At 41.6% G+C, this 11,761-nt stretch overlaps 2 protein-coding genes across 4 annotated transcripts; one reads left to right on the top strand and one right to left on the bottom strand.

Annotated features, from left to right (window-relative positions):
• Nucleotides 1-2,364: 2,364 nt before the first annotated feature.
• On the bottom strand, nt 2,365-4,412 carry hemgn (hemogen). 2 transcript variants are annotated; one of them, XM_085355822.1, is made up of 4 exons: nt 4,268-4,412; nt 3,865-3,955; nt 2,941-3,488; nt 2,365-2,832 (listed from the first exon to the last, which is right to left on the bottom strand). In XM_085355822.1, the coding sequence occupies exons 1-4, from the start codon at nt 4,329-4,331 to the stop codon at nt 2,726-2,728; spliced, it is 810 nt and encodes a 269-aa protein (XP_085211948.1). In that variant the 5' UTR covers nt 4,332-4,412; the 3' UTR covers nt 2,365-2,725. The 2 variants fall into 2 exon arrangements, with proteins under 2 accessions (XP_085211948.1, XP_085211949.1); XM_085355823.1 differs by having other exon boundaries at nt 3,877-3,955.
• A 2,042-nt stretch (nt 4,413-6,454) lies between these two features.
• On the top strand, nt 6,455-11,761 carry anp32b (acidic (leucine-rich) nuclear phosphoprotein 32 family, member B). 2 transcript variants are annotated; one of them, XM_085356912.1, is made up of 7 exons: nt 6,455-6,688; nt 9,074-9,223; nt 9,342-9,464; nt 9,782-9,974; nt 10,332-10,453; nt 10,546-10,612; nt 11,466-11,761. In XM_085356912.1, exons 1-7 carry the CDS (start codon nt 6,635-6,637, stop codon nt 11,546-11,548), a joined length of 792 nt encoding a protein of 263 aa, XP_085213038.1. In that variant the 5' UTR covers nt 6,455-6,634; the 3' UTR covers nt 11,549-11,761. The 2 variants fall into 2 exon arrangements, with proteins under 2 accessions (XP_085213038.1, XP_085213037.1); XM_085356911.1 differs by having other exon boundaries at nt 10,329-10,453.

Below are 11,761 nucleotides of genomic sequence, written 5' to 3'. Positions count from 1 at the left end.
CTTACTAACACAAAGACAAAAGACAGCTCTGAAACGGTGAGCTTTTAGCGGCTGTTGTTGCTCCTGAGACCGGAGAGACTTTGTCAACGCGGAAGTGCATGCTAGACTTTATTGTTGGCCAACCAAGAGTGCTGCACGCGTTAAACTGAAACAGGTCGGCTCCTCTGAATCCCCTCTGTAAGTCTGTCATTGCTGTGGGTTCGTTGGTTTGGGATTATTTTTGCTGCCGTTTCGCTTAAATTACCCGTCCATCATTTAAAAATAATGTGTAGTTACATGTGCTGCACAAAACACGCCATGATGAAGGAATGTTTTCTACCAACAGGGGGCAGCAAAGACACGTTTACAGTCTGCTTTTTAAATAAATAAATATTGGCAAACCATAGCACAAACGAAATCAATGTAATGTCGTATATACTCAGTTGTGTTGTCTTTATTGGTACATGTGCATATCCTGCATTTGTCTAGCCCTGAATGGACTAGTTGTTCAACAGGTTTGGCTGTACACAATAAAAAAAACAACAACATAATGTATTGTAATTTTAGGTATTTGAAGTTAACCTCCCCTCAACACCTACAGGGGATCATTGCAGCTTAAGCACTAATGAATCTTTCGAAATCACTAACTAAAGGCTTGTATATTAATATTACACTAACATATGTACAGTCACTGATCACTTTCTTAGATATACTTGTTCAACTTGGCAGCAACTCAGTCCATTGGGCATGCAGATGTGAATAAGATGACCTGCTGAAGTTCAAACTAAGCATAAGAATTAGAAAGAAAGTTGATCTAAGAGTGACTTTTGGTGCCAGACGATTTGGTGTTTTAAAGAGAATGGTCCAAATGAGTGGTAGTTTAAACAAAACTAGCTTTATTGGTCGCATACACAATCATACAGAGTACAGGGAAATGTGTCGTGTCCGAGCTGTGGACAGGCTGGAGACATAGCCGCGCCATTCCAGGGCTTGGTGTTTGACATGGGGGGCCTAGCAAGGACCCTTACTAGACACTGGGAGGGAATCAAACTTGCGACCTCAGCTCCAAAGATGTGTGGTCTTACCACCACACTATCCAGTGTAGGATATGCCTTATTGATGGCAGAATGTCCAGAGGAGCATATAGGAAGTCAACAAGGCAACAAATAACCACTGGTTACAAACAAGATATGCAGAAAAGCATTTCTTGAACCTTGAACTATAGGCTACAGCAGCGGAAGACCACATCTAAGTTAAGAACAAATGGCTGAGGCTACAATTTGCAACAAATAAGGCGATAGTTAATCATTAGTGAAAATGTCTTGATGCATGCTCAATCATCCAGGAAGAGAAATCCCAACAAGTTGATTCTGTTCATCTGGACGTCGTGTTTTCAGTGGGAGAAGTTTTCAGAGACTGAAGAAGTCACTTGGATGAGAGACAAAACATTTCTCCAACTGAAAACACGACGTCCAGATGAACAGAATCAACCTGTCAATTTTTTTATTTTTTTGTTGCATCCTTAAATCAGCTGATTTACAAAAGTAAATCATACCAGGTCACAAAGCTCAGATCATCCCAACCTGGATTGTTGAACACTGTTGTCGAATATTAAAACTCTTCACTACATACACTCATTCAGCACTATGAAAAATTGGGGAAAATGTTGCCTGATCTGATGAGTCTCAATTACTTCTGCAACATTTAGATGTTAGGGCCAGAATTTGGATCCATCCTACCTTGTATCAGTGATTCAGGATGTTTGTGGTTTAATGGTGTGGAGGATATTTTTCATACAATTTGGTCAACTGAGCATCATCTATACAGCCTACCCAACTACTGCTGCTGACCATGTCGACCCCTTTATGACTACACTGTACCCATCTTCTGTTGGCTACCTCCAGTAGGATATCATAATCTCACAAAGCTCAGATCATCTCAACCTGGTTTATTGAACAACACAGTGAGTTCCATTTACTCAAATGGCCTCCATAGTCATTCAATCCAGTAGCGCATCTTTCGACCTTTTCTGTCATTTTTCTAATTAATCAGTTATTACAGCTTTTACGAGTACCTTTTCCATCTCTTTATGTAGTACAAATGAGTAAATTATAAGCACTACCAGTAGCCACTTGCAGATAGGGCTAAATGTTTCACTACACGTGTCTCAACAGATAAGCCACAGATTAAATCTACAGATATGCTGTTCAAACTGTAGACCAAACATCATTTAATTTCACTCACCAGAGAGGAGAGATGTCATATGTGAACAAAATGGTACATAATTATTTCATTTAATGAAAATCGAGTTAATTCTAACTGCATGTGGATGTCTTTCTCAGTCGATGACTCCTATAATAACGACTACTGTTAAATGATGCAGAAATGACTTTTATTAGATGAATAGTAACTTTTACAAAATTCTGTAAAAATAAATCCACAATTATGAATACATAATTACCAGCGATTTATACCCTTAACTTTTAAATAAAGGCCAGTGAAACTGGTTGCATACTAAATTGAAAGTATATAAAAAAAAGATCATAAGCTTTGCAGTGAAGTACAACCAAAATAAATAAGCATACAGCTTTGGTTTGAATTCATACATCTTTCAAATAAGCAATGACTTGCCTCATCCTGTGTGTGCACACTACACAAAAAAAGAAGAAAACAGAAACCAACTGTGACGAGGCTTTTTATATATAAAGCAATATCTTAACAGTGCATTTCAGAAAAAAAGTTGCAGTTAATTTCCTGGAAAATATTCCTGAGCCATAGGCTGAGCAGAGACAGTTGGAACTGAGTACACGTTATTTTGTTCAGGCACGTTGATCGAAAGTGTTTCACTCAAATCTAAAAAAAAAAAAAAAAAAAAAGACAGATAATTTAATAATTATTAAACCTTTCGAACCAGACAATGTTTCAAAGTATTGTTTTAGTGTATTTTTACAACATACAAACCTTCATTAGCGCATTTGTTGCCTTGTGATGGAGAGACGTCCTCCTCCTCATCTGGGCCTAAGTCCTCAATCAGGACCTGGCCTGGGGCCTCCTTGCCTTGTGACTCTGTATAGAGGGTCTCCACTTGGGGAGGAGCTGAGGGAGGAGCAGGAGTTACAGCTGGAACAGAGTCTAGGGACTGAGCTGGGACTAAGACGGCATCTGGAGCAGGAGCTGAATCTTGGACGGGAACTGGAGCAGCAAAAGCCAGAGTCGAAGCAGGAGCAGAATTCTGCACAAACTCGAACACTGCTGCAGGAGCAGGAGCAGCAAGGATTGAAGCTGGTTGTGATTCCAGCCCAAACAGCGGAGGCAGAGAGCCGGTTATTTGGTCCTGAATGACCACAGCGGGTTCAGGTACCACCACGACTGCAGGAGTTTCCTGAAGTGCTTCAACTTCTTCCTGAACAGCAGACAGCTGCGGTGTGGGTTCAGTCTTCCTGGGCCTCCCTCTCTTCTTTGCACCACTCTTGTCCTCAGCTCTTGATCTTTTCCGTTGGCTCTCCACCCTGAGAGAGCACCGCAATTAACTTAAACAACAGTGGACATTGAAACAGGTCTTTGTGACAGTTTTGCAAAGCTAATAGTACAAAGTCCTTGACCCAGATCTGTGGCGTCAATAGAAAAAGCAGAGCAACCTTTGCTTTCCTCTTGCTCCATATTCAATATAAACCAGAGGAGTGATAAGCAGCCAGAGTGCTGATAGTGTTTTCAGCATGTACTGTACTGTACAGTGTTTCAACGCGGGCTACTAAACTTTTCTGGCTAGGACCACCACTTTCTTCTACTGCACTTAAGTGCTGAAATTTGTAGATTTCTCCAAGAGCATAGAGGTAAACATAGGCAGCAGCGCTAACACTGTCTGTGCTTTTACTACAAATTTACCCAAAAACCCACTGGTTAGTTTCCTTCTCTTCTGCTTCGGCCTTTCTCTTCCTGAGAAGGTCCCTGTCTCGCAATCGGCGACGGATCCCACCTTTGAAACAAAGAGCCGTGCACAGAAATCATTTTCATATGGTGCATTAGAAATTCAAAGACAAACTGCATGACTGGGTAATGTGCTTGACTCGTGACAATGTAGACTTTCTTCTCCTAGCTACACACTGGCAAACTTTGAAAACAGACAGATTTGTGATATTACCTAAATGTTGATCAAAGGTCTGTATCTGAGTTAACCAATAGGATTGCAGTGTATGCAAAGACATAACCAGCTCCTTCAGCATTTTGGTGTGGAAATGCTCGAGCAGCCAATTTCCAAAGTAGAGATTAATCTTTAAAGAAATCCTACCTTCCTCCTCATTTGGATTTTTATATTCCAACTCTTGTTTCTCTTGTTGCGACGTGTCCTCCATTCTGAGTCCTGCTATGAATGAATTCAACTCATTGAAGGCGGGCAAGCGCAAAAAAGACGACAGAATAACTTCTGACAGTTTTCTATTCCCACCCCTAGACGAATTATCTGGTTAACCATTACCACAGTGCAGGGAGAGTTCTTGCAACTTTGGTCTTATCATATTTGTAAAGCTGGAGGAGTTGGCACAAAACTGACAGACAGAGCGGGGAAGACAACAGCAGGTTGTGTGTGTGTGTGTGTGTGTGTGTGTGTGTGTGTGTGTGTGTGTGTGTGTGTGTGTGTGTGTGTGTGTGTGTGTGAGAGAGATAGGGTAACAAATATATATGTTGTACTAGAGCTCTTCAGCAGCTGATCTAAAGGCACTGCTGTAGCTTAACAAGAGCAAGACTTTTTTGGACAGTTTCTCAATTAGGGGTCCAATACATGTGAAGTTATTAAGTTTTGAATATGATATCAAGAAAAAACACAAAAGCTCAAAATATTTCTGTAGAAAATTCATAATATTAATCCACAAATCATAAGAAATATGCCTTTTTGGTAGGTAAACCACACTACGGACCAAACAAAATTCCTGTCTTCGTCCACAGTTGGGGCATATACCCATCTTATCGCTCAGATGGCAAGTTGCTCGGTTGGGTTGCGTTCGTAATCTTCTAACAACACATTGAGCCCTGATGTATGTGTGTGTGTGTGTGTGTGTGTGTGTGTGTGTGTGTTTGAGACACTCAGAGAGAGAGAGAGGGAGAAAAGAGCTATCCAGTAGAGTAAATAACACTCAACTGCCAATTGCTCCCAGCACTGTGGAGGGAAATGTTGAAAGCTCTCTTTCTAAATGTACTGATTTCTGCATGAAGGTGCTCGTAATGCACTCACTTTTCAACGTCATATGAAGAGAATCTATACAGACATTCTGCACTGGTGGAAGCTATGAGTGCTAAGAAGTGAGTGAAAACATATATGTTTAAGTATTGGTTTTCACACACTCGAATTAAAATCACAAAACACAATCATCCAAACCTTCCAGCATAGTTCCAGCAGTTCAAAAGATCCCAAACTGCACATAGTTAGCTCCTCAGCTAATAAAACTCCAACTGACACATTAATAAACCCCCTCCAGCATTACTGTTACAGCCAAAAGCAGACAGGGCTGTCATTCACACACAGCCCCACTGTTGCACAATGAAATGTGAGGAATGTCAGTGTAGATATTACAGTGCCATCTTCTGGCATTGCTTCTCAACTACCAAACACTGATTTAAAAACAGTGTCTGTGTGTATATATACACTGTGCCTTTAACAAGCATGTGGCCAGAGTTAGGGTATTTGCATTGGTTCCCCTCAGCACACTATGCAAACACATCTTGCTAACATTTATACATTTGTTATATTTACTAGACTTAAAACAGGCTATAATTTGATATGCATTTATAGTATTAAAGCTTATTCACTGATTAATTTAGAATAAAACAGAAAAAACTACAACCATAGTAGATTTTCTACTTCAACGCTGGAGAGTGTCAGGAAGTAAAGAGGAGGGGTTGTGTGGGGTACCCTACCCGTCCATATGTGTATATACAATGCTCTCTTTAAGGCAAACCACATATAGCCCTACTTTTTAGCGGTTGGGGGTAGGAATGAGCCATTTAGTAGCCAAGAAACAACACAATTATTTTTTGTTTTATTACAATGTAAAAAAGTATCGAACATTCACAAGACCCAACACACACATATACATTTTTTAAACAGGCATACGTTATGATAGTTACCTCATAATTACACTGCTTGTCTGTTGACTATAAAGCAGTAATGCATTCGAGATTTCCTGTGACACTTTTAAATGAAGAATAACAAAGTTCACCATGTGACCTACTTTATCGCCGTTTAATTGCTTATTTGTTTTGCATACGCTACACGCGTCTGTTCGTGCACATCCTTCGCTGAATAAAACCGACTTCTCAAAGAAAAACCCCGCCGTCTTCACTGAACGACACAGTACAGTAATTTCCTTGCACAAAATAAATTGCACCATAGCACCGTTTCGGGGCAGCGTCATGTTTTGTGACTGCAATGCCTTTTTTTTTTTAGAGGCGATGGGCGTTTCTGGACGCAGATGGCGCTGTTGAGCATATATTTTGTTTCAGTCCCGTTTCCCTCCATGGTTTCCCCTCTCTCCGACTAACTTAGCGTTTGGCTCAGTTCATTATACAGTCCTATATTCTCCCTCCATTAGGGCATCTCTGCCTTTGGACTGAAGATCCCAGCAAAACCCCGAGGAGAAAAGTTTAACTTTCATAGGGCAAAATGGACATGAAAAAGAGGATCCACTTGGAGCTAAGAAACAGGACACCGTCTGATGTGAGTCGTGCTTTTTTTTAAAACCAACCCTTAGTTTTCAGGCTAGCCCCTGCTAGCCTAGCTTGCTACTTTTTTTGCTTTGCGAGTGACCCTGTGTGGCTAACGTAATGGTGACCACATGGGCTTTAGATTGTGTTTCTCATTTATAACGGGGCGGAAAACAGTCGCATAACAAGCCAGAGCCTTTATGCTGGTTAGGATTGGGCGTATAGGGGCAACGAGACGAGAAAAGCTATATTCAGTCGTTACTTTGAAACGGCGATTCCCCCCAGCTTGCTGGCATTATTGCAGTGCTTTAACCGTTTCGCAGCCTCCCTGGTCAATGGTGCACACACACGATTCAGCTCCACTCCACCGTTGTAGCACAATTAGTAAACTTCTTTTTGCGCCTATATGAGGAGAAAGCAGTTTACTGTGCTGCGTTCGGCATTCACAGAGCGGTATATTTTATACAGACCTTGGAAGCCATGTTTGCTGCTAGCATAACTGCTTAAAAAAAACGAGGAGCTTTTTTGTGTAATAATTGCAAAATTACTTTAAACTCTGGTGCTGAACAACAAACGAGTTTTGTAAACGTTAAACGGGCCGTCGCAGATCACGAGTCGTATGTTCACATTTCTGTGGAGTATACGTCTACATCAAACGGCCACAAAGATTCAGGCAGCGACAACAAAAAACACTTGGTTCACGAGTCATCCGTACCTTAAACCGCTAATGGTGAAAATACACCGCAACTCCAAAACCTTAGAGCCGGGAGACACTCAACAAACAGCCAACCGCTGCTGTTGGTGCTGATTTGTTTAAAGACACGTTGCAATCTGTAAGTTTTTAAAGGGAGTGTACATCCATTAATTCCCTCATTAATTCTTCTCTAGTTGTGCACCAAGCTATAGTATCACTTATCATCCGTGCATCGTCTTAAAGACGACGATGAAGATTCGCATGCTTATTGAATGAAGCCTGATGGTCCGGGGTTTCAGAACCATTCAGACTACCAGCCAGCTAACTTGGTATTAGGTTCCCGCCATATTACCCCCTTCTCGCTACCGGTCAAAGACAACAAAATCTATCCAGTTGTAAAGTAAAAACACCAAACACGACTACAATGTGCTCCAGTAATCGTTACTATTGTTAAACTTGGCGCTTGCTACCACACAGATGCATGTGTTGGCCAGCGGCTTCATTGACCGAGCCAGGCTGCTCGAATGACACGGAGATCCGGCGCACCGCGCTTCATGCGTGGGCAGCCAAAAGCTCCCCGCTCGGCGTTCCCCCTCGTATCATGCACGAAATAAAATCAATTTAACACCGAAAAACCACTTTCGGTTATATGTAAATAACGCTTATTGCTCATTCTTAATAGCACTTTCCGCCATTGAAGCGTTCGGAGGACTGCATACTGTAGCTCAGGAATCGCCATGTTGTCATTCTGTCGTCTTTGAAGCTCTGGGAGAAAGGAACTGTCTCCATCTTTGTTTTTTACTAAATTTCCGTTCTCAATATATTTCCTTCGCCACTTCGACCTGAAAGCGATGCTGTACCCTCTAACAAACTGCCAATATCGGTCGTTTGCTCGACGACAAGGAATATTCCACTTCCCCCATGAAAGCTGGTTTAACGAAAGAAAAAAAGAATCTCTTTACTAAGGGTGTATTCGCAATCCTTTCCGTTGCTGTTGGGTTGGCTAATGGCGGGCAGACAGACCTCTCTAGCTGCTCCTCTACGGCACGGCAGCGTTTAAAAGGGGCAATGGCTAGCCTGTAGCGAGCTAGCTCACAAAATCATTGCATTTGTCATTAGTGACTGCATCAGCAGGCCATGGGAAGCCGCTGCTTTGCTCTTCCTCGTTTCAAAGAAATCAATAGACGACCTGTAGCGGTCGGTTAAACGAAGCACACAGTGATAGCAAAGTGTTTTTAGATAGAGACTGAGTATCCATTTTGGTGTTTTTAATCGAGAAACGGCTGTCTTTGACGCTTGACAAGAACTTTTTTGGTAACGTTTAACAATGACTTGCGCAACCAGTGTGAGCTTTAACGGAGTCAAAGTAACTCCGCCTTCAGAGTTGTTTTTTCTAATATTTTAAGCAACTATAAAACGCCTGTAATCATTTTACACAAAGTGAAGGGCCATTTTACAAACACCACCACCCACTGATTATTAATACGTTAGGGTTGCTCTGTTCCCCGAACGCCTTTCTTAATGATTTTGTTTGGAAAAAATTAATAATATTTGCAAAATGTATTTTGGAATATTTAACATTTGGTCTGTTTTAAAATACACTTAAGTTCTAAAAGTTTTGCAAGTAGTTGTAGTACTTGCAAATGCATTAAAAAGTACAGGTAATTTTAAAAGAATACTATTTGTTTGTTTTTTCAATCTCAGGTACGAGAACTTGTCCTGGACAATTGTCGATCAGTTGAAGGAAAAATCGAAGGTCTCACAGCTGAATTTGTCAACCTGGAGTTCCTCAGTTTGATAAACGTCGGCTTAATCTCAGTCTCTAATCTGCCCAAACTAGGAAAACTGAAAAAGGTAAGCGGGAGTGATTATTCATTCTCATATATTCATGACAAAAAAGAAAGGAGGGGGGGAAATAAAATGTGCAAAGAACCATCTGGACTAATCTCTCTTTTTACTGTCATTCATTCAGCTGGAGTTCAGCGACAACAGGATCAGCGGCGGGCTTGATGTTTTAGCAGAAAAACTACCCAACCTCACACATCTAAACCTGAGTGGCAACAAATTGAAAGACATCAGCACATTGGAACCATTGGTATGTGTTCACATGTGTTTTGGGGGTCATTTACATGCTACACACTTCACAAATAGTAAACCAGCTAATGCAGTGTTCATCATAATCATTTTGGGAAGTGAGGTTTCAGCAGCTTTGTTTTGATTACTCCACTCATAGCCAAAGGTATTTTAAGGGATAACCCATTCAGTAATTAATGGTCTCGCAAACTTCAGACAGACGGATCTCTGTCGTCTCACATTATCTCATTGTCACATGTAAACTGGAGCCTAGTACCATTACTACCACATTTCAGCGACAGTCTCATCACAGCATTTCTCTTCTCTTCTTGCCAACAGAAAAAGCTGGACAACCTGAAGAGTTTGGACCTGTTCAACTGTGAAGTGACAAACCTGAACGACTACAGAGAGAGCGTGTTCAAGCTGCTGCCCCAGCTCACCTACCTGGATGGTTATGACATGGAGGACAGGGAAGCCTCAGACTCTGATGGAGAGGTGGACGGAGACGGTGTAGACGATGATGAAGATGAAGGTATGAAGTTGTGCTTTGCTGTAGTAAAAATAAGAGCAGGTATTTTTTTTGGTTGTCAAATCCAACGAACAGACCGTAAATGAGGTTTTACCTCTGTGTTGGAACGTCCCATTGTTGTTCAAGAACAATTAAAGACTCCTCGATCATTCATGCCATTGCTCTGGTGACATGTTCGCTCATTATGAAAAATGCGTGCACCGCAGTAGCTTATTTAGAAACGGCTCCACGGCTGAGTAACGGCAATCGCTCTCTCATTTCTGTAAAGTGAAAATGTGAAAGCGATCGTCGCGATTAGCCTCCGCGCGCTCTCACTTTGCGGTCGACTGATTGTTCCTTTTCACTTTTGTGTCGCAGAAGGAGAGGAGGAAGAAGACGAGGACGGAGAGGAGGAGGACTTCGATGAGGAAGAGGACGATGAGGAGGACGAAGAGGAGGTAGAAGGAGAGGAGGATGACGAGGAAGGCAGTGGTGAAGATGAGGTGAAAAGTGAAACGAGCTTGGTGGAGCTGTCGTTAAAGCGGGTTGATGCATGGTCTCATTTTTTTTAACGTGTAAAATGTTGTTCACATAGGAGGAAGACTTTGGTCAGGATGGAGAAGTAGATGAAGAGGATGAAGACGAGGATGAAGATGAAGATGGTATGTAACTTCTTAAAGTAAATTTACTCACAATTTTGGCTCAAACATCACTACAAGAGTCAGTCGAAGTCTCTCGATATGTCTGCACAACTCAAGACTGAGACTTAATTCAGGGGTGAGACAACTTGTTGTTTTTCTTTGTTCTGTAAGATGGAAATAAAATAGACTTATGTCTTGGAAAAGTGCATAAAACAATGGAAAATTATTAACTTATAGATCATACCCAACTGTTAGAAAGCATTAAAAACATCAGAAATGTTCCAAAAATGTCAATCAATTTTGAAACAAAGAATTGAAAAACACTTGAAACATATTTACATGCATGACTTGACTTGAGTTGTCAAGTGATACAACACCAGCTGTTACACCATGTAGGGCAGTCCCCAAAGTTCTTCACGACTCCGTCAGCAATGTGGGAACCCTTCACCTGGTACACAGAAAATAGATCTATCTTGTCTTCTTGATGTTGCATCTGTTTAGAGATTACTGCTTTAGTGATCACCTGTTACTGACATTTATCTTTATAACTAAAATAACAGTAGTGCTCAGTCAATCCCAAATAACATGTGATGTGAGAATGTTAGTCACTTAACTAAGAACAAAATCTTGCACGAGGGCGTGACTGAAGATGCATTTCTTCCACTTTATTTTGTGCTCGTAATCACGCATCGTTATAACATGTAGGGACAGCAATGTGATAGCGACCATTATTAAGCGACTCCCACAGAGTGTGATAAATGCAGAGATTGAATCTGTTTAAAATGGGTGGAGGATTACTGTATTCATGCTTGCAGATGCAAGAATTTGTGTAGTTTTGGCTCCTTGTCACAACAGTTTTCTTCTTTACCTTCAGAAGCAGAAACCGGCAAAGGCGAGAAGAGAAAGCGAGACCCAGAGGATGAGGACGACGAGGACGATGACGAGGACGACGACTAAGAGCTAAAGTTGAAAACGAGAGCCTACCGAGTTACCCCTCCTCTCCCCCACAAACCCGAACGTCCACCCTCCTACAACTCACACCGCCTTTGTAATCCACGTCAACCCCCCTCCCCAGCGCTGAGCTCTTTTTATGGGGCTAGACTGTACCGAATGGGTGGGCCGAGTGGAGCTGCCCCCCACCCTTTTTTTTTTTTTTTTTTTCTCCCCCTG

Source organism: Diplotaxodon limnothrissa, linkage group LG6 (genome assembly GCF_057381915.1).
Source record: "Diplotaxodon limnothrissa isolate DT_005_m linkage group LG6, D_limnothrissa_male_GT1.1, whole genome shotgun sequence".
In the NCBI taxonomy this organism is placed as follows: Eukaryota; Metazoa; Chordata; class Actinopteri; order Cichliformes; family Cichlidae; genus Diplotaxodon; species Diplotaxodon limnothrissa.
This window is presented reverse-complemented; position numbering and strand designations above follow the sequence as displayed.

Coding starts and splice junctions, on each gene's coding strand:
- hemgn (XM_085355822.1), bottom strand. CDS start 4,331: ATGGAGGACACGTCGCAACAAGAGAAACAAGAGTTGGAATATAAAAAT. Junction 3,956..4,267: donor AAATCCAAATGAGGAGGAAG/GTAGGATTTCTT, acceptor TTTGTTTCAAAG/GTGGGATCCGTCGCCGATTG. Junction 3,489..3,864: donor ACTAACCAGTGGGTTTTTGG/GTAAATTTGTAG, acceptor GTGCTCTCTCAG/GGTGGAGAGCCAACGGAAAA.
- anp32b (XM_085356911.1), top strand. CDS start 6,635: ATGGACATGAAAAAGAGGATCCACTTGGAGCTAAGAAACAGGACACCG. Junction 9,465..9,781: donor TCAGCACATTGGAACCATTG/GTATGTGTTCAC, acceptor TCTTGCCAACAG/AAAAAGCTGGACAACCTGAA. Junction 9,975..10,328: donor AGACGATGATGAAGATGAAG/GTATGAAGTTGT, acceptor TTTGTGTCGCAG/AAGGAGAGGAGGAAGAAGAC.